Source organism: Tenebrio molitor, chromosome 7 (genome assembly GCF_963966145.1).
Source record: "Tenebrio molitor chromosome 7, icTenMoli1.1, whole genome shotgun sequence".
NCBI classification, from domain to species: Eukaryota; Metazoa; Arthropoda; class Insecta; order Coleoptera; family Tenebrionidae; genus Tenebrio; species Tenebrio molitor.
In genome coordinates, this window is record NC_091052.1 from 21,397,193 (window position 1) to 21,420,058 (window position 22,866).

The 22,866-nt window shown below is 34.1% G+C and overlaps 1 protein-coding gene across 7 annotated transcripts in view; it reads right to left on the minus strand.

Moving 5' to 3' along the window:
- LOC138135356 (zinc finger protein draculin-like) overlaps positions 1 to 22,866 on the minus strand; it is a 218,590-nt gene that overhangs the window by 20,705 nt on the left and 175,019 nt on the right. Inside the window, exon 5 of one of the 7 annotated variants that reach the window (XR_011160946.1) lies at positions 1,657 to 2,734. The exons of 2 other annotated variants lie outside the window; for them this stretch is intronic. Coding sequence is in view for 1 of the 5 variants with exons in the window: in XM_069054066.1 (XP_068910167.1) it covers positions 5,214 to 6,575 (1,362 nt within the window). In the remaining 4 variants the exon portion in view is untranslated. 4 more of the 7 variants (XM_069054066.1, XR_011160947.1, XR_011160948.1 and 1 more) reach the window with 4 other exon arrangements.

Sequence of the window (22,866 nt, forward strand, 5' to 3'; positions counted from 1 at the left end):
TCTGCAATCTTCACACTCGAATCCTGTAATATTGCTTTTATCCCACTAATTGTGTAAATAACTATTGTATGCAACTCGTTAGTAAATATGTTTTTTGTACTCGGCGGATTGCGCACTCGCTCGTGCGGCAAATTTTCCTTCTCGTAAAAAAAGTATTACTTTACTCACTCATAAATAGGTAACTATTTTTGTTTGACATTGTCAGAGTTTTAGAATTTTATCCTGTGTGAACGGATTTTGACAAATGTCACAATTTGTCAAAACGGAACATCAAGCTAATTTTAAAGATATTAAGTGATCTGGGGCCCTTAAGGGGCTCGTCAAATAAAAAAACGTTGTATTCAACTCGTTCGTGTGTAAATTCGTTTCACTCGTGTTTTAAACTGGCCTACTCATGCCAAAAAAAAAGCCCAATTTACACACGAACTCGTTAAATAAACTACTATGTATTTTCAAAACTATCGATATTTTCGAAATTTCTAATCCACTTTTGGAAGCGCTGTACTTTTTAGTACAATAAATATACAGAAAATCAAAATTATAGCTTCAATAGTTGAATTAACACAGCGTTAAATGTTACGAGAAACGTAGTTTTTCAGAGTACACCTCAAGTACGTATAAAGGCCGTTTTCAAAGTTCGGTCCGAATAAAAAAAGTTGTAGATCACAGATTCCTTATGCCCCAAAATGTCCTCTACAAGATAGTATAGGTCTCATTTAGTTATATCTTGGAATCACTTAAAGTCATAATTTCAGTCCGATTTTACTCCACTAGAAGGCAGACGAAGGAGAAGAGTTACTGTTTAAATTATTACTGGACGTACATACACTGCCGCTCAAAAAATTCCGGACACCTAAATTTTGGAAATTTAAACGACTTAAATTTTTTATTTTCATAATTTCAAGTCATGTTATTAATTAACTAGGTCTATTATACAGGGTGATTTACGAGGAATAATGAGCCCGGCGGAAACTCTCTAATAAAGGTTAAACTACACGCAATTTTTGTTAAATGACACGAAAAGGGTGGACGAAATTTTTTGGCCGGAATAGTACCCATGTAATTTTACTTATTAATTATTAGAACCTCCAAAATCAAATAAATAAAATTTGGAGGGGCGCAACATTTGAACTTGCACACAGGCCGCCAGTTGGTTTGGCTCAGCCCTTTTAGCTCAGGTAAATTATGTCTGTGAAAAGCGGCAAAGAAAGAACCGATCGCCTGAATCTCTAATTAGTGGTCACAAATTCATTCGGTTGACTGTAAAAATTTACTTCGTTGATTGCTACACTCTCTATGAATGACATCCAAAAGTAAAATTGCTTGCATAGGGTTTTTCATTTAGGTGGCCAATCTAGTAGTATAAAATCAAAGATCATACTAACATTGTTCACTTTCTGGTGAAAGAGTTAGAATCCTACATCCATTTATAGACAGTCTGTTCACGTACAAATCACAACGCCTCTTCATTTGATGTATGCTTAGATCGTATTTAAAAGTAGCATTTATCACAGTTGAACTTTTGGAAGCCTTCTTTGAACATATGTAGTTTGGGGTGTCCTTCGAATGATATTTGCTTTTGCATTTATGCCGACATTTGTCACAAATAAATTAGTCCATAGCAATAGAGGTGATAGGTATATTCAAATAATAATAATCATAAAAACAGAAATTTATTTAACACGCATTAATCTATACAAAACAAAAAATAGAGAAATAGAAAATAAACAATTTATTAGTTACACTTCAGGGTTGGTGTACAAGTGCTTTGCTAACGCAGAAGTCCGTTTTCTACACTAACCCTGCTAACAAAAATAAAATGGAAGGCGTATTGTTTTAAATCATATTTTCTCATAGACATAAACATATTGATAATTGAAACACTAAAATCATTCTTTTCATTTCTTATGACTTTAAATTGTTTCTGTACTTATTTTAAAATTACATTCGTCACAATGAAACCACTTGACACTGATCTATCGGGCGTTCAAATAAAATCCTGGCCTGGGAAGGCGTTTTTGCTTTTTTAAAAATTAATTTAAATTAATTAAATTACGAGTAAAGCACGTTGACAGCTAATCTAAGATTTATAAACAAAAAATCTTTCTGTATTTGCTCGTACTGCAATGTTTTTCACTAAAAATAGAATAACTAACGATTCCAATTCTCGAAATAAATATCTAAGGGTCTACTTTGCTGAAAACAAACATGTTTAATTATGTGCCAATTAAACAGATCTGGTGTTACAGTTAGGGCATTTGCAAGCACAATGTCTGAGATTTCATTTATATCAATGCATATGATGATACCCGTGAAACGAAACTTTGAAATGCCAAAACTGTGGTCAACAACTGCACGTACACATATACATAGCGTTTCCAGTGGTTCACCAGATAAATTGTCGCGTTTTAAAATCGGATAACGATCCACAATACCAGAAATGATAAATACCAAAGATGTATCTACAGATAATTTCAAGCAAGATTTTATGAATTTTGAGAAGTGGAGTTTTTTTGGTAAATTAATACCTGGAAAAGTTTTTCGATATAAACAAAGCACAACTTAACATAAAAATAAATAAGAGTTCATACAATTCAAGATAAATGCTGAAAATGTGCACCCTCTTGTAAACTTAGTGTAGCCTGTCTTCTAACTCCATTTCTGACGACATGTTCAAGAACCATTGGATTTTCATTGATTTGATTAATTTTCATCAGTACTCTGTCTTGAAGTCCTGTCAGATTATTTATGAAGGTGTTATAAATGGATACAAAAAAAAAACTCGCACAATGTGAGATGACAAGATCTGGGAGGCCAGTTATTGGGTGCATTTCAGCAAATAAGCCTGTTCGTGTAGAAATTTGACAAAAAACTTGTAGTGCCAGTTGTATGCGATGTTGTGCCGTCTTGTTGGAAATACCCATTAATTAGCTCATCATCATCATGGCCTCCTAGATCGAAAGAGATCAAGTCTCTTATAAGGCCAGTCGCATTAGCTAGTTTCAGGCCTTTTCTGCGTTTTTAACAGGGCTTGGAGGGTTGCCTATCTTCAGTAACATAACCTTAAATAATGGGCAATGTAAGGTTGTAGCAGGCCGCATCGTCGGAATGTCTATTTTTAAATGTATATTTGTAATATCTAGTTGTTAAAGGTAGCTTTTCGGACTGTTTGTCACCATGTAAACAACCTCATAACGGCCGGAGTCCGTTATGAGCGTGAGCGGCCGTTATGAATGACTAAATACCTATAGCAACGTAGATCTAAACTTTATTTTTCAACTTTTTTACAATTGGTACAATAATTAATGTTTAATGTTATAGGACACACCTTGAATTAATCGAAATCCGTATGCCACTAGCAGATGTAGACGAGATCGAAGATGATGCTTCCGAATTTTAACACCAACACAAGCGCGATTTTGCAGGGAATAACGATGACCTCACTTGCTCTGCGGCCATCCGGACATCGGGAATATCTTGATCGCGATTTTTTATTGATTTTAGTCGTTTATTTTCAACGGAAATTTAAGTGTTGAACAAATTTGACAAACAGTAGCAAATGTAGACAAGATCGAAGACAATGCTTCACAATTTTAACACTAACACAAGCGCGATTTTGCAGGCAATAACGATGATCTCACTTCCGGACATCGGGAATATCCTGATCGCTTTTTTTTATTGATTTCATTCATTTATTTTCAACGGAAAGTTAAGCGTTGAACAAATCTGAACAAACATTGAAACATTTTTTTTTCACAAACAACGGTTGACATGACGACGTCCTCGGCACACTTATAAATCATTCGGCTGTTTCGATGGCGTTGAAAAAAATGTATTTAAAAAAGAAAATTGTGAACGAATCGTAGAGATATTACAAAAACAATTGTACAATACTTCTTGTAAAATACTATTAATGGACATCCCATGACACCCCCTATAGTAGTTCCCTTTATTTTTCAATCATGGAGACTTACAGTAGGCGCCTAATTTTGAGAAATAAAAAATATTTGACAATTTATTGATCGACTTTTAGATAATTATGTATAAAAAAATGAACAGAAGTTTGTCATTCTCAGTGAAATTCCAAAATTAATTATTTTTACTGTTCTAACCTTACACTGTCCATTTTTTAAGGTTATGTTACTGAGGATAGGCAATCCTCCAAGTCCCTTAATGTGCTGCTCTCTTCAAAACACTGAACTCTTTCGATCTGGGAGGCCATGATCATCATGAAGCTCATTTACAAAAGTGCTAAAATTTCAACACGGTATCTTTCTCCATTGATGTTGCTTGCAAATATGTTTGAGATAATAAACATGAGTAACGAACGTGTACAGTAACCTAACTTGGAAAAAAATATGGGCCAATGATCCTACGTTGGCTAATAGAAGCCCAAACTCCAATTTCTTGGGGGTAATGTGGAGCTTCAGCAAAGAAATGTGGATTTTGTGAACGACACATTCTCAATTTTGTGAATTTACGTAGCCTGACAAATGAAAATATGCATCAACCATTGTATTCAAAAACCATCGATAAAAGTTTAGTCTTTGGGGAAAGTCATTCACATGTAACTGCTCAACACAGGTGAGCCGATATGGAAATAAATGCAGGTCTTCTCTTAAAATTTTATGACAAGTTCCAACAGAAAGATCAGCATGTTGTGAGAAATGCCCAATCGAAGTTCAAGGTGAATCTTCCACTATTTGTTGAAAATTCTCAATTACTTCCTGAGGACATTTCTTTAATTGGCCACTTCCTTCTTTTCGTCCTGTAGTGTCACTTTCTCGAAGATTATTTAAACAAAGTTGGAGTGTCGAAATTTTTCATACACAATTGCACCAATCGGAAATTGTAGATGGACCTCCTCAAAACATTCATTGACAGAATATTCCCAGTTGCCATCAATTTTTTTTCCCTTTCGAAAGTAGGCTTCAACCATGAAAATTTCTCTCGTAACAAACTAGTTTAAACACAGCTTAGTAAGGTTTTGAAAAAGCCGAAAATCAAACTATTGAAATTCTGGAAAGCACTGGCAGACCACAAAAGATCAAGTTTAAAAAACAACAAACGATTGCATCTACGTGGGTCAATGTCATTCATGTCAAACGGCGGGAAATTCAGACTTTACACTGCTACTTTTTTCAACCCCTACAGTACTCAGTCAAGGGTTTCCTTTGATGACATGATATATTGTTTGGAAATGATATGACCAGTTATTTGAGTCTTTCTTCAACGTTGTTTTTAGGTAGTACTTTTCGTTTTAGACAAACCAGATATTTCTTATGTTGTTTTAGGCAATGGTTTCGTTTCGTTTTAAATTCGCACTTATCACAACAAAAGCATTGAACAGCATCTGCTGACAGATGCTTTTTCTTATGTTGTTTTAAATGGTCGCTTCTTTTCGTTTTATATTCGCACTTATCACAGCTATACCACTGGACAGCATCTGCTGAGAGATGAATTTTCTTATGTCGTTTAATGTATTTCTTAAATTTCGTTTTGTATTCGCATTCATCACAATTATACCACTGGATCGCATTTGCTGGGAGATGAATTGTGTTATGATTTTTAATGTGGCCCTTATATTTCGTTTTAAATTCGCATTTATCACAACTATACCAGTGGATGGCATCTGCTGAGAGATGAATTGTGTTATGTCTTTTAAAGTTGTCCTCAAATATAGTTTTGTATTTGCATTTATCACAGCAATAGTACTGGACAGCATCTGCTGAGAGATGAATTCCCTTATGTCGTTTAATCTGTTTGTTATATTTCGTTTTGTATTCGCATTTATCACAATAATACCACTGGATTGCATCTGCTGAGAGATAAATTCCCTTATGTCGTTTAATCTGTTTGTTATATTTCGTTTTGTATTCGCATTTGTCACAATAATACCACTGGATTGCATCTGCTGAGAGATGAATTGTGTTATGTTTTTTAAAGTTGTCCTCATATATCGTTTTGTATTTGCATTTATCACAGCTATACCACTGGACAGCATCTGCTGAGAGATGAATTTTCTTATGTCGTTTAATGCCTTTGTTAAATTTCGTTTTGTATTCGCATTTATCACAATTAAACCACTGGATCGCATTTGCTGGGAGATGAATTGTGTTATGATTTTTAATGTTGCCCTTATATTTCGTCTTAAATTCGCATTTATCACAACTATACCACTGGAAGTGGTGAAGTGCCTGCTTTGCGGTCTGGTGTTTTTCCAAAACTGTTGCCTCCTTTGTCTTAAAGGAATCACTTTCGCATGGGTACCACTCTGCTTCACTAACGTTCTCACGTTCTTCTTTTGGGTTAAAACATGAACCATCCAAGTGTTTAATCCACATTAAAACGGAATATGTTTCAAACGAGCATTTCTGACAAATGTAGCTTTTTACAAGAGTGTCAATTTTTGGTTGATCTTGCGCGCAGTCAGTGTCCTTTCTGTGATATTCCTTGAAATGTTGCTTTAAAATTACCACAAGATCGGTTTCAAAATTGCAGTCCTTGCAATAGTACTTTTCCAAATCGTTTCTTTCGCAACTGGATGTTTCAAGGGGCGACCGAGAATTTAGCATTTTGAATTTATAATCTGAAAATTTAATTTCATGTCAATACAAAAAAACTAATTAAAATAACAGTAAAATATACAAGTCTTGGCTTATCTACTTTTAAATTTTGATTTTCTCAAAAGATGTGTTGAAGATATCGGCATAATCTTGTTTTGTTTTGGCCCCACCACTTTTTGTGTATTATAGCAAGGCGGTCTAAACTTACAGGCCAGGACACTGGCTACGTTGCCACATTCTCTGGTAGGCCATTCCATGACCTACGATGTTCCTAAAATTTTGAAACCAATTCGACATTTAAAATAAATTTTGACAAGTCCTTGGTCAAATTCGTCAAATCGAATTATAATATGTCATTTAAGTGTTGCATACCAAATTGCAAGTCAAATTATGAGTCTTCGTCTTCCAATTACGTAGGTACCTGTGTTTAAGTTTCCATCAAATGAGGAAACGAACCCAATTTGGAAAGAGATTTTAAAAATCGAAAAGTGAAGAAATCGCAAAAGCAGCGATGCTTGTGCTAAATATTTTAGGGGAACAGATATAAATGGGGACAAAATGAAGCGACTTCTACCAAACACGGTGCCTTCTAATTACGAAGAAATTACATTTTGGGAAGAAATAATTAAAATTAGTAATGACCACACAATCACTGGGAAAATTTTTGGCTCTAAAAAGGAATACTCGTATTGAAATGAGATTGGGAAGCAAGTTACAAGAAATGGGGTGGGATTTAGGCAATGGGGAGAACAAAATTGTTATATTTAAGTTGGAAATGCCCACCTCGCGTTAGTTTATAACCAAACAGTTTCAATAGCCCGGAACACAGCAGAACATCTGAAATATTATTAGTACCTAATGAGCACTATTATTTTTCTGTCCCCAAGGTGGATTTAAACTCTATATTACAATGCGATAATGCATTTTTGAACTGTCGCAAAATTAGATCACTCATATTTGACAAATGCAAATTCAATGACAGGTTTAGTGGATTTCGAATTTTTTCACCAAATGTTGGTGAAGCAATGTTGTCAGACTGTAGTAGGCCATTCCATAGCACACTGTTTTTGGTCAGTGTCATGGCCTGGTAAATGAAGATCGCCTTGATTATAGTCGTTTTCAATGACATCCGTGCTGTTAATATGACAATATGTTGGCATCACTTGTTGTTTCAGTTTAATAATTTTGAATTTCCTAATTTGGCAATTTGAAAATATGTAGTACGGTTGGCTTCAAAAAAAACGGGAACTGTTAGAAAAAGTTCTGTCAGATTTTATTAAATTTTTATAGTTTGAAACGACCTTTTAGAATTTATGTTAAAAAACTTGACTTATGTGTCAGAAATACTACTGTCAAACAGACACAAATTGACATAAATTGACAAATTAAATTTCCAATTCACATTAGGTCAAATTTCATTTCCCGGTTTTTTTTTAAGCCAACTGTATGATTCGGATTCCGAGGATGATTTAGTTTAACCGTGTTGTACACCATATGGAAGACTGGGTTTTATTGTTTGTTGTTGATGTTTCACGAAAATTCTCAAATTATGACAGTGTCGAACAAAAATAGTACTTTTCCAAATCGTTTCTTTCGCAACTGGATGATTCAAGGGGCGACCGGGAATTTTGCATTTTGATTTTATAATCTGAAAATTTAATTTCATGTCAATACAAAAAAACTAATTAAAATAATATACAGGCTGTCTCAAAAATGGCGCTCAATCTCCTAAGGGTCTTAAAGAATAGAAGTCTGGTAAAGTACTGTTACATGTACCTTATTCTTGGTAGCTGTCACGGGAACTATGCTGCTGCAGCCGCAGAATATTCCGCGCATTACGTACATTGACGACATCCGGACAGAAAAGTTTTTCAGAGATTGGACCAACGGCTCCATGAAACGGGGCAATTCATTGACAACAATAATCATGACGGTGGACGTCCGAGAACGACCAGAACACTCAACTAGAAGAACAAGTACTTCAGGAAATTGACACGTTTCCAGAGAGGAGCACTAGACAACTTGGACGAACCTTGGGAGTTCATCATAGTGTTGTGGGGAAAATTTTGAAAAGTGAGCACCTTCATCCGTTTCACTACAGAAGATTGCAGGCCTTACATAAAGGTGATTAGGAACCCAGAGCTCGATACTGCAACTGGTTGTTGAATCAGAACCAACAGAAGCCTGCTTTCATAAGCAAAGTCTTATGGACAGACAAAGCAACGTTCACGAGAGATGGAGTTTTTAATTATCACAACAATCACTACTGGGCAGTTCAGAACCCCCGACTTTTCCGTAGTAGTAGCCATCAACACAAATTCAGTGTGAACGTTTGGGCTGGTATCATAGGGAGTCATTTATTAGGCCTATGTATTTTACCCCACAGAGTGAATCACCAAAATTTTCTAAATCTTTTGGACGACATTCCTCTAACCACTCTGAGAAACATGTGGCTGCAATTGGACGGTGCTCCACCGCATTTTGCGCTTTCTGTGAGAACATGGGTAAATGAAAGTTATCCAAACCGTTGGATAGGAAGAGGTGGTCCAGTGGCGTGGCCAGCAAGGTCCCCGACATAACTCCACTGGATTTCTTTTTATGTATGGAGAAACGCACCAGACTGTACCCGAAACGGTAGAGATTCTGATTGACAGGATTAATGCTGCTGCTGCTACCGTAACGGTGGAGATGCTAGAAAATGTACAACAAAATATTCAATGAAGAGCCCATGCTTGCTTAAGCATTAATGGATATAATTTTGAGCATTTATTATAATTAAATTCTGAATTTTAAAAACTTCAAATTCTTTAAAATGTCGTTTATTATTTGTCATTGTTCACCGATAATAATCACAGTCAACAATTATTTGTTGCCATGCATTGTTACTACTGAATATTTTTTCTCAAAGGTGAATTGGTTTAGTTTTAGTTGATTGTGCATACCAACCGATGTTGCCACATTTGCTTACTTTAAATTCTGTATAACTTGAAAACTAGCCAAAGGAAAAAATTTTTCACAACGAAATTTAACTTAACTCTTCAAATATCTTAACCACTCAAGAGATTGGGCGCCATTTTTGAGACACCTCTATAGTAAATAGTAAAATACTTGTATAGTAATAAATAAATAAATAAATAGTAAAATATACAAGTCTTGGCTTGTCTACTTTTAAATTTTGATTTTCTCAATTTACTACACTACATATTTCCAACGATAGAGATTCGTAATATGAAAACAAAAAGGTTCCCGAGACAACATCATAAGTAAGTACTACTTACTTATGATGTTGATGTTGGACCAGTGGCGGCTTTTGGGTTTTATTGTTGAGGAGGCAAACTTGAACAAACATAGTATTAATAAATACACCATAATATAGCTTAAGGGAGTCCGTTTCGGCTCAGGGACGTGAGGGTCGCGGGTTCGATTCCGACCCAGGGCGAAATTTAAAAATAATTAAAAAAAAAAAAAAGGCTATATTCTGTCTCGTGATTCGGAAGTCACGTTAAGCCATTGGTCCCAGTCTATTGAGTTGGTCACCATGCCCCTCATAGATTTGTAAACCAGTCCTAGACTGTGTAACAAATTTTTGTAGAAGATATGAACCTACTGTCGCGAGCAATAAATTTTGGTCGTCAATGTCATTTCAAAATTTGGTTAGATTATCACAAATTTAAAAAAATTCCCTGCCTGATTATGCCCATGTCAAAAAAATGAGAACAAAATGACAATTAATGTCATACAACATGATGATAGGTTATGACTAGAGTCCGGATTTATATGCGCTAAAAACTGCCGAAATAATTTTTTTTATGCCCCTAAAAAAGGCAAAATATGCGATAAAAATGTTGGTATATGGATTTACTATGCCGTTAAAATTAAAAAAAAAATCAGCTTTAGAACAATTAATTTCTATTAATTTTTAATGCTTACAGTTGGATTAAAAAAAAACGGTCAAGTCAAAAAAAAATTGACACAATTTTTTTGGTTTTTAATTAGTGTGAAAATGGTTTTATTGAAAACAGGTTAGAATTATTTGAGGGTATGTCAATTTATTATAAATAAATAGGCGAACCGCTATCTTGATGAAAGGTGCAAAAAACATGTTTTCACAGAATAACTCGATAACCGTTCATTACATAAGAAAAATGTTTAAATAAAAGTTGGAAAGGATAAAATTTGGCAACTTTTTTGTATTTATACTTTTTTCGTAAGTATAATAGGGACTAAGATGTAATCCACGAAATATACAATTTAACGAAATTTTTACTCCAAAAAAGTCCAATTTTATTGCTCGTAAATTTTGCAATTTTGCACAACAGGTAGGTACTACCATTTGTTTGTAATTCCACTGAATTCCAGGAAACGAGAAGTTTCAGTAAGATTTTAATAAAGAAACGAGTCGTGCTCTTCTGCTAAAGTAGGTATAATTCAGAACAAATTTCTATACTAGATTCCTTTACATTTTCCACACAGTGGCAACATAAACAAAACAGAGTCATTAAGACGGAATAAACATCGTATTGGGTTCTGATTTTTACCAGGAATCACGAAGGCAACCAGTTACCAGAAAATCCAACAAGGAATTATTAATAAACAAGGATTAATAAATAATTTCGATTTAACCGAAAGTTGAAATATGGATTATAAATATCGTTTTATGCGACTAAATAACAAAATATGGATACAAAATATATATGCGGTAAAACTCCAAAATATTAAGTTATATGCGAAATAAAATTTGGTAGGAAGGTTCCTTGGGGTTTACAAAGGATATTTTACAAAGCTGGCAATCGTATCTTTAAGCAAAAAAAAAACATGTAAATACATAGAAATCCGGACTCTAGTTATGACATTTACGACTGTTTTACAATTGAGCATTTTCAATTGCGTCAAAGAATGACCTTGACGACCAAAATTTATTGCTCGCGACTGTACATAATATTTGTTGTATTTTGATTTTTGGTGTCGTTCGATACAAAGGGCAATATTTTTAAGATCATTAAATCTTAAACGCGACTAAACCGTGTTTTCTGTTTCAACAGCAAATAGCATGCAAGGCCAACACTTACGCATATAAGGCCGGTTAAATGGTTAAATTTGGCTGTGGCTGATCTTGACTTTTTACAATTTGTCGTAAGACAATGAATTAAATGGATGATTTAACAATTAATCAATAACATCTTCGCAATTTCTTTAATTTCCATATCTTTCTTCATTTTATTAAACAATATAAAAATAAATAAAACACGGACTTTTGACCAGGGACCAATAACACCAGTCCAAATCCAAAATAAAAACAAACGAGCACCTACAATCTACACTTGTAAACGACCACCGGTGCGTGGTCAAGAGTCAAGACTCGCTAGAGCTCGGCTAGTAGGCTACAGTTCGAGACCCAACAGCGTTCGTTCCCGCGATGGTCATATGTACATGAATCGTGACGTCTGTAAACAAGGCAAGCCTCCGGACGAAGTCATTTCTCGGGCACAAAACGATTTATTCCGAGAGCGTCGATGCTAGTTAGGCGCATTTCCATGCATTTTCGTCCGCTTAGCGGCGAACAATGCTGCGCTAAATTAAACTCTGCCTCCGGCCGACAAAAGCAACAAATGCTTACCGCTAAAATCTTCTTGTAAGACATTTTTAAGAGAATAATTATCATTTATAAGCAAATATCTTCATAAATAATATGATTTAATATAATATTTAATTAAGTATTGTATTTTTTATTTTCTTTTTATTTAATTTTATTTGGGGAGGCACTGCCTCCGTTGCCTCCTCGGAGGAGTCGCCACTGTGTTGGACATTGAGGTAAAACACTTTAACATTGGTAACGTTCGCTCGCCAAATAACCACTACCTATTGAATTAAGTTGGTGAAAACAAAATTACATTAAGCGTACAGTTGCGGCCGTTGAAATCTCAGACAGGAAAGATTTAAACACTCTGTATAAATTCCAAAATTTGATTAGCGTAAACAGGATTGTCATCAAGGATTATAAAGTCAGTGTCAGTATTTGACATATTAGGTCAGAATCGCGCGTAACTTTTGAAATGCCGCAATTAACTGATTTGCAAAAATGTGTTTGACCGAGGGACGGTGTGAGTATAAGAGCCATTGCGAGAGAAATTAATGTGGATAATGTTTGAGTGACATTTTGAGAAACGTCACTTTCAATACCATTTACAAAGCTAAAAGTTTGGCGTTGTCAAAGTGTCTGAGTTTTCAACGGCCGCAACTGTACCTACTAATGGTAATTTTGATATTACTAGGATAATAGACCAATGAAATCTAATTACACAACGTTGCCGGTTGATTTTCTGGGTAGAATGCACAGTTGGTGGTTATTTGATTTTGGCACGACTTATACCGGGTTTTCATAAATGATTCCTGTCACAAGAAGGCTGTACATTGCACCGAATTGTCCACATGGTTATTAAACTGTATAGCTCTGTTTGTCAACAATCTGTCATTGGATATGTCGGGTGACCAGGAAAATTGTAATTAGATGTGCCTTCGATATGAAACACATCTTTTTAAACCCGATTAACTCACTAGCGTACAGCAAATTTACCAAATTTTCAATTATTTTTATCTTGAAAACGAAAAGACTTAATACTGATGCTTATAAGTATTTGCTCATAAGTATGTAGATACTCATTTTTATGAATATCACCCATTATATTCCACTAGGTACAGTGCACAATCGAAACAAGGCGGCACAAATTCATGGCCTACTTGGACTACAAACATTTATAATAAAATAACCCTGTAAAATGTATTCATTTTCTAAACACATGAGGGTTGGCCATGATTTTTTGACACATTTCAGACAGTATGGTAAATTTGACAATACAAACTGTCGTTAACTGTCAGGTATCAAGTAAACATTTTTTTCAACACGATGCCAAAAGTTGTGTATCAAGAAACTAAATATGTTGTACTGAAAGTTTTTTTAATCTGTTTTTAAAATACTTTCTGAATATTAATAACTAAAGCTTGTCTTATTTTTGACTTATTTAAATTTTTAACCTGTTATTTTGATATCAATTGACGAAAAAACGTGAAATTGCTTGGGGTAAACTTCAGGAAAAATTCATGCTAAATCAAGGCAGACTCTATTTTAACAGGCCAGGACGCTGCAGCTTTTGGGGCTAAGTATAAAAATTAATGAAACAAAAATGGATTTTATTATTTTATTTTTTTCACTACTAGTCTCAGAAGGCGTCATTATTGACTCTCGAACCGACCCCAGAAGTAGAATTTCTCTCCCTTGGTTAATAATAATTTTTCTCCTATCCCACCTCCACCCGGCGGCACGGCAATTTTGCCGGAGTACATACACTATTACGGATAATACTATCAAGTAATAGTGCAGTGCTTATCAACATAATTACCGGCGTCTCGCCTCCGCATTTTGACTTTTTTGTGTTTTATGTTCTGTGTCAATGTTAAGGAATTTCCTCACGATGTGACATGAGTATAATAATATACCTTTTTGAATTTCAACCACCAATCTGTTCTCTAAGTCCAAAATTTTTAAATTTTTAAAAAGAGATTGGGGTACTATTCCTGTTGCTGAAATTATAAATGGTAAAATCGAAATTTTTTCTAAACACCAAAGATTTCTCATAGCAACGGAGAGTTCTAAATATTTATTAATTTTTGTATTATATGTCTGTGTTATATTGTGTGAATTTGGAACAGCTATATCTAAAAGATATGCTTGCTTTTGTTGTTTATTTAAAATAATAATGTCTGGTCTGTTATGCTGAATGTGAATGTCAGTTAAAACTGTCCGATCAAAATATAATTTGTAATTGTCATTTTCTAAACAACTTTCTGGTTTATAAATGTAATGTGGTTGTGTATCCTTTAATAAATTGAATTTAACTGCTAAATTCATGTGTATAATTTTTGCGAATATATCATGACGTTTTTTATATTCGCTTTGAGCCAAAACGGTGCAAGAAGAAATGATGTGTTCAATGGTTTCCCCTTCAGTTCCGCAAATCCTACATTTATCAATGATCGATTGTAAACCGCATATGTGTTTTTTATAATTTCTTGTGTTTATAACACGATCTTGTATTGCAAATATAAAACCCTCAGTCTCAGGATGAATATTTGATTTTTTAAGCCATGCATGAGAAGCTTGAATATTAATTTCTGGCTGTTCTAGCTCTTTAAAATATCTCCCATGTAAAGACTTTTGTTTTATATTTGCTATAGTGTCAGGTATATTTGGCTCAACAATATCTGAAATTATATTATCACTTAAATTTAAAGGTGTGTAGCCTTTATCCGCTGAAACCAAAGCATTAAAAAAAGTGTTATCACTAGCTCTATTAAGAAAATAATTTTTTAGTGAAGCAATTTGATTATGTTGTAGAATTTCTAGATTTGAAAAACCCCTGCCACCATTTTCGCGTGGTAAATTAAATCTTTCAATAGCAGATTTGGGGTGATGTTTACAAAATTTTGTAAAGAGAACTCTAGTTTGAATATTTATATTTTGTAAATTAGTTTTGGACCATTTTATAACACCAAAAGAATAGGTCAACAATGGAACAGCATATGTATTAACTGCTTTAATTAAATTATTACCGTTTAATTTTGATTTTAAAATAGATTTAATTCTTAAATAAAATTGTTTTTCTAAATTTTCTTTTATAATTGAATGTTGAATATGATTTGATTGATTAATACCTAAATATTTATAAAATTCTCCTTTATTTAAATTTTTAATTATTTCTCCTTCTTTAGTTATATATTCTAAATTTTCGTAATGACCGCGACATATTGATTGCGTTTTACACTTATCAATACCAAAACTCATGCTAATATCATTTGAGAAATTTTCAGTTATTGTTAATAAAGATAAAATGTGATTCTTTTTAGATGCATAAAGTTTTATGTCATCCATATAAAGAAGGTGATTTAATTTTGATAGTGTGGTATTATTATGTCTAATATTAAAACCGTATCCAGTGCTATTTAATAGATTTGTCAAAGGATTAATGGCTAGACAAAACCATAAAGGACTTAAAGAATCTCCTTGATAAATTCCCCGTTTAATTTGAATAGGCTCGGATTTTAATTTAGTATTGTTTATTGATAAATTTAAAGTAGTTCTCCAAAATGTCATTACATGTGATAAAAAGTTAATCAAATCCAAATTAATTTTATAAATTTTAAGAATTTTAATTAACCATGAATGTGGTACTGAATCATAGGCTTTTTTGTAGTCTATGAATGCGGTATAAATATTTCTATTATTTTTTCTAGCTTGTTCCATTATTACCGTATCTATTATAAGTTGTTCTTTGCAACCAAAACACTCCTTAACACAACCTTTTTGTTCTTCATTAAGTATATTTAATTTTTGACAATGGTCGTAAATTATTACTTTAATGCAAGATGTCATAATTTTATAAATTGTAGGCAGACATGTGATTGGCCTATATTTTGATGGATTTTTAGTATCGGAATCTTTTGGTTTCAGATATGTTATACCATGGGCCAAAAACTCTGGAAATGTGTTAGGTTCCCTAATAAATCCGTAATAATAATAATAATAATTTTCATTATTAACCAAGGTCAATAATGAACAGCCGTCACCTAGCAACGAAAGATTATCTTTGATTTTATTGGTTAACGTAGACAGACGATTTTCAATTTTCATAGCAACCGTTGAAAAATGAGAACTCGGATCGTCGCATCGGACAAACAAATTTAATTAGTAATTATTATTAGAAAGGGTTTTAACGGATCTAGTAGTGAAAAAAATAGTATATAAACCACGCTAGAGAAGACAATTTTAAGCCTCGCTTCTTTATTCCCCTCGAAGCTTCGCTTCTCGGGGAATAAACTACCTCGGCTTAAAAAAATGTCTTCTCTACCTTGGCGTATAATATACTATTACTAAATTGTATTGAAGGTATTTATGGGGGATTTCCAGTGGAAATTCCTTATAGGTCGCAAATGAGTTCCTCCACGCGGTCAAATTTTTGCAGCTCTCTACCTTTTTGACCCTTATCGGCAAACGAATTCCTCCAAGTACCTGTAATTGGATTAGAGACTGGCGGTCCATCCGGACTGACCATTAGCCACCTGTTAATCAACTAGCTACTAGCACAACATGTACAACAAATGCGAGTGAATCTTTTCATTCCCATTTAAGAGTCAATTTTAGAGTAACCATCCCTCCATATTTGTTGATGTTCTCTTGAGGTTTCAAACGTTCATTTATAGCAAAATAAAAAGCGCAAACACTTAGTAAAAAATTAAGAAAAGACGTAAATCAACAGAAAAAACATTTAGAAAATTTGATTAGTAGAAACAACAATAATGTTCTTGACATTTTTAGTTATGTGAAAGCAGTTTCGTATTATAATAAAATTTAATTTGTACTAGAGGTCGCCCAGCGGTCGAAATTCGACCGTTTTCATTAAATTTTTAAGTTTGAACGTTTCGAGTTATTTGAAAAATACGAACGATAGGAAAAATAAGATATAGTTTGGCTATGCCATATTTAAATAACAAAAACGCGTTTTTTGACATTTCCTTAGGTTTTTTTATTGCTATACTGGCCAGGTTTCGCCAAGGCTACACAGTTGATTTGCCTATCTTTTTCAAATTATATAAAATTGAAATAAAAATTTCATACAAAAAATGGAAAATGAAATACGTGTTTCGTATTTTTTATACCTATATTTTTTATTGAAACAAAAAAACCGGGCGGTTAAAAAAATAAAATGTCCATTGAACTTAAAACAAAATTTCATCGTTTGCTAAATGCCCTTGGCAGTTATATTCGGAAGTATAAAATCTCAAACAATTGAATGATCGAACTCTGCTACGACGTACAATTGAAAACTGGATTGCAAATTGCAATTTTTTGGAATGTTTGTTTTTGAGACTTATTTATTGTCATCGCAAATGCAGCTATAATTGGAAATTGACTTCTTTGAAAATTAAATGGTAAAATAGTACCTGAATACGTTAAATTATACGTGGAATCAAAATTCTCATATTGCGTTCGGTTCCAGTTAAAACTTCGGAATCAACAGCATTGCGATGCATAAACTTGATGCGTATTCTTGTTCCACAGACTAATGCTTCCTTTGCATTTAAGTTTCTGATTAGTAAAACGTGCAATTAACTTTCAATACTAACTTATGTGGTGGCAAACCACTGATAGTCAAAGAATGTTGTATTTCACTCTGAAGGGTTTTTTTATGAATAATCTAAATAAACTCCCTCTTGGAGTGGATTTCACTGCGGGGGGTTTAAATCAATTACAAATCATCCACTCCGCATTCGCTCCAAATTCACTCCGCTAATTTTTTACAGTGTATGAACGTAAACCATGACTGTTTTGATATTTGTAACACCAAATTAAATGGCTCTAAATAGACTACAAAAAGCCCTAATAAATTCACATATGTAGGCCCAAGGGCTTCAGGGCTAAACTGTCAAAATATGTTTTTCAAATGCGAACACATAATTTTTTTAACACTTCTGATAGAGATTTTTATTCTAAAAAGAACAGTGTATCACAAGTGTACACTTACCTACCCAAAATACAAAAAAACTTAAAAAAATACTACTATCGTGCATGCTTAAACTGCGCTCTGTACGTCCGCGCAATTTACTTAAAAAGGGGTACAAAGATTTTCCTTCACGTATTAATATATAGATAATACAATCATTGCTTTACTACCATGGTCAAGTTTTGACAATTCTGACATTTTCACATCATGTTCACATCACACAAATATTTAGTGTAAAACGTATGCAGCCAAGGCGGTCTCTATTTTAACAGGCCAGGACACTGGCTGTGTTGCCAAATTTCTTAGTGGGCCATTCCACAGCATTCTGAGTTTCAAAAATATTGGCACTTCCATAGAAAGGCGATTCATTCAAAAATCATTTTGACAAAACAATTAATTGTGCAATTAATTTCAGTAATTGAAAATATAAACATGCCACACAAATGTTGCGTTCCCAATTGCAAGTCAGATTGTGCTTCAAGCAAGTCTTCCTACATTACCGTTTTCAAATTCCCATCGAAGAAGATTAGAATGCATGAATAAACTGGCGCGTTAACAAGACTGGTACCGAAAGGAAGCGTCTCAGTGTGACTGTAAAACCACTTTCGGCACATGATGTTTATTTTGAAGACAATACATCTTAGGAGATTTTGGATGACGTTGAAATTAATAATAGCAATGCGAGTGGCTTAATTATGATACATGATTTGGAAGATTTGAAAGTAAATTTTGAAATGAAAATCGGAAACACTTTGAAGGAGTTGAGTTGTTTTGTATTTTTTTATTTCGAAATTGTTAGATATTTGTTTTTCCATGTGATGCCCCTTAAGTATCCTGATATCTTCGCCCCTTTTTTACTTGTACTCTTACGTCTGTAGTGAGGTCTTTGTAGCTCGTTCCATTGGGTCTAAAATCCATTTTAAATTATAAACCTGAATTGGTGGTAGGGTCCATACACCCGAGTGGGTAGCTTTTGCAGTTCTTATTTATTTTTTGTAACAATTCATACTGCACCTTTATTAGTCTTTAATAGTCTCTGTGTACGACTCCAGAAAAAAATCTTGTCCTGAGCTGTACAGTGTACAGGTGGCATGAGTTGGAATTTGCACTGGAGCTAATGCAATCACCGTGAACTAAAAGGAGTTCTATGTTCATTTTGGATAGGATACTTGTTTAGAATACAGGACTCTATGAAATTTTACTAACAATAGCTATCTTATAAAACAGAATACACATAATTACCTTGACTTGGACACCTGATATACTTTGACTGAAGTAAAATTGCAATAGGAGAATTAGAAAATTCTTTCAGTGATGATTGACTGACAGCTGACAATGACAAAATAGTGAGTGGCAGTGAGTGATCAAAAAACTTCAAAACTAGTAACTTTTTTCAAAAGTTGGCGAAGCAACGTTGCCAGACGTTAGTGGGCCATTCCACAGACCACTTTCTGAAGTCAGTGTCACGGCCTGTTAAAATAGAGACCGCCTTGATGCAGCACATCTCTGGCAGCACTCAGCTAAACAGCGCCTATGTTTTTCGTTGTGGTCACAATCAAAGTGAATAGATATTATACAGTGTGAAATAAAATGATTTACATCTAGTTACCTTTGGAATTTTTGCACATGTAAATTTTCCAGTGCCGCTTTACTTTTTTTTTCGAAGTGCCGAACTATTAGTTCTGTCAATAAATGTCATCAATCGAATTGACAATTGTTACAATTTACTAAATTGAATTAACAAACGTTGATGGCCACTTTCAACACTAGCAAGTCATTGCTTTTGTTAACTCTTTTTAATTTCAATCTCAACTTTACATTCATATCATCCCTTCGCAATAAATCACATTTGGAATTTGGATATATATTTTGAGGTTAGGCTTTCTTTTTTTTGTGGAGCGGCATTTCATATTTTTACAAGGGTAATGCAAAGGTAACTAGATGTAAATAATTTTATTCCACACTGTAGTATTGTCGTTATAACTTTTTATCTGCTCCGCCCACTAAAATTGACCAATCAGAATCAAAGCCAGATTCAATCTGTATACTTTTTCATCACATTTGCCACGTAAAAAAGTTAAGGTTAGAATTTTGCTGTCAAGTCCACAATTATTGTTTTAGGTTCTAAAAAATAAAATGTCATTAAGACAATTCGAATGTCAGAAATTTTTACTGTGTAAATCAGATCGTCTTAACAACCTATTTTATTGGTAACTAAGAAAATGAAATGGGCGGGGCGGATAAAATGTTACGTTGTCCTTATTATAAACTAGCCGACCCGGCGAACTTCGTGCCGCCTCAGAATCAATCAATCCGTGCGATTCTGTTTCCAAATTGACAGTTGACGTACTTAAATGCATAATTAGTTAGATACAGGTGCGATACACTGAATAAGTGAATAAGCCCATTTCTAGCGTTAGCCATGACATAGCAGCGGGTATGTTCCTGCACGGATGTTGGCCTTGTAGGGTCTTTTGATGGTTGATATAAACGCGAGATTTAAAAAAAAAAAACACAAATAAAATTGCAAGGGGACAAATCCGGAGAGCGGGCTCTCTACTACAAATTGCCCCTTATTGAGGTGAGACTCCAGTTCTTCGTCTTATCGCACTCCCGGTTTGTCTGAAATCATGGTCTGAACGTAATGACCCATGTAACAATTGATTTCTGGTTCGGGACACGACCCAACATTGAAGCAATTTCGGAAGGGTTGCGATCACAGAAAATCAGTTTGAAAAGTAGACCTCGACGGCAAACGCAGGCTTTCCACTCTTCCAACGCATGATGGCAGCTGACAGGGATAGGGAACAAATCTTGAAAACCACGGCTTCCGAATGAGACCACTCCCGTCCCATTACGACCCCTACAGTCTGAATAGCGCGCATTTCAAAAAAGGAAGTTTTGTTGTCGCACCCTGTACAATGCAAAAGTAGGTGTTGTTGAACACCATTGATCACACTTGGTGTTAAAACTCAGCTGACGTTAAATCTCAATTAAGTTCAAATTGTCGATGCGCGCACAATGACAGATTGTGACAGATGACATAACCTTTCAAAATGAATTTTCTTCATAATTTTTTTTTCGTTAGTTATTCGATGTTTCAATAGTTATTCTGCTAATCGGGGCGGAGACAAATCCAACAATATAAAGATCATAAAAATCTGTCCAGCCGTTCTTGAGTTATAAATAGCGTAACTAACCCGACTTTGTTTTATATATATAAGATGCTTAAACCAGTTTGACAGAACTGACAATTTCAAATTTGAAATGTCATATACATAATTTATTTTTCGCGTGGGTTTCATAACAACCAATGACAATCAGTGGCGCGAATGCTTCAAGATATTACCAACACAATCTATGATACTTTCTTAATCTTTTAATGTTATGGTTTGGGGATTTTGTTAAAGTCGGTTTTTGATATTGTTGCGAATAAGTCGTAAAACTGGGTTGTCATAAATCAATAATAACACAAGCCTGCACTGATTTCGATGTTTGCATAAAATTGACAGTTTTTGAACAATTTCGACCCCCTGATTATGAAAATGATTTTGATTTTGCGCTATCACGTCTAGTTTTTTCACAAATCGTTTTTTCTTAAAATTGAAATGTTCACCTAGAATGAATGAATTATTTCAAAATTTCGATATTGTAATATCGGACAACAATATGGATATTCGAAATTTCCTTGTTTTATTTGCGAGTGGGACTGCCGGGCACGAGACAAGCATTGGACTCAAAAGAAGTGGCCTTTAAGAACTAGACTTGTACCGGGAAGCAATAATAAAAAATAATTTAGTTGTATCCTAAAAAAGTAGTATTAGGTACCACCAATGCATATCAAACTTTGTTTGATGAAGCAATTTGTAAAGCCTCTTGATAAAAATGGACAATGTTTCAAGTATTAATGTACAAAGTTACCAGATCTCTCCAATGCCAAATGAAAAGAGGTTAGGACCTCAAATAAGATCTCTGTACAAAGGTAATGATTTTCAAAATTCTATTAATGTTGTTGAAAGGAATGCCTGGACGGCATTTAAGAACGTCATAGAAAAATTGCTTGGAAATCACAAAGATGAAGACTACGAAAATATTGTAAGAATCATGTTTAAAAATTTTTTGTTCGACACTGTCAGAATTTGAGAATTTTCTCCTGTGTGAACGGATTTTGAAAATTTTGACAACTTGTCAAAACGAAACGTCAAGCTAATTTTAAAGATTTTTAGCGATTTGGAGCCTTTAAGGGGCTCGTCGAACAAAAAAACGTTGTATTCAACTCGTTCTTGTGTAATTTTGGCTTTTTGTGGCACTCGTGGACCTTTAAAACTCTCGTTTCACTCGAGTTTTAAACTGGTCCACTCATGCCAAAAAAAGCCAAAATTACACACGAACTCGTTAAATAAATAACTATTTCACATCTTGGGATGTAATATGAGTTTGAAAGTGAATTTCCTCTTTTCGCACTTAAATCTTTTTCCTAAAAATCTTGGTGCTGTCAGCGAGGAACAAGGGGAACGTCTTGACCAAGATATAAAATAAATGGAGCGGTGATATCAAGGAAGATGGAGCGTATCAATGATGGTAGACTTTTGCTGGATGTTACAGCGCGATGTACCCAAAAAAAAAATATACAGCAGGTTTCCTCACAAAGCGTTAAAGATGCCATTCTCATAAGGAATAAAAAATTTTGTTAGATTATTAACCAAGAATTATTATAAACATCTTATTTTCCTAAATAAATTGCT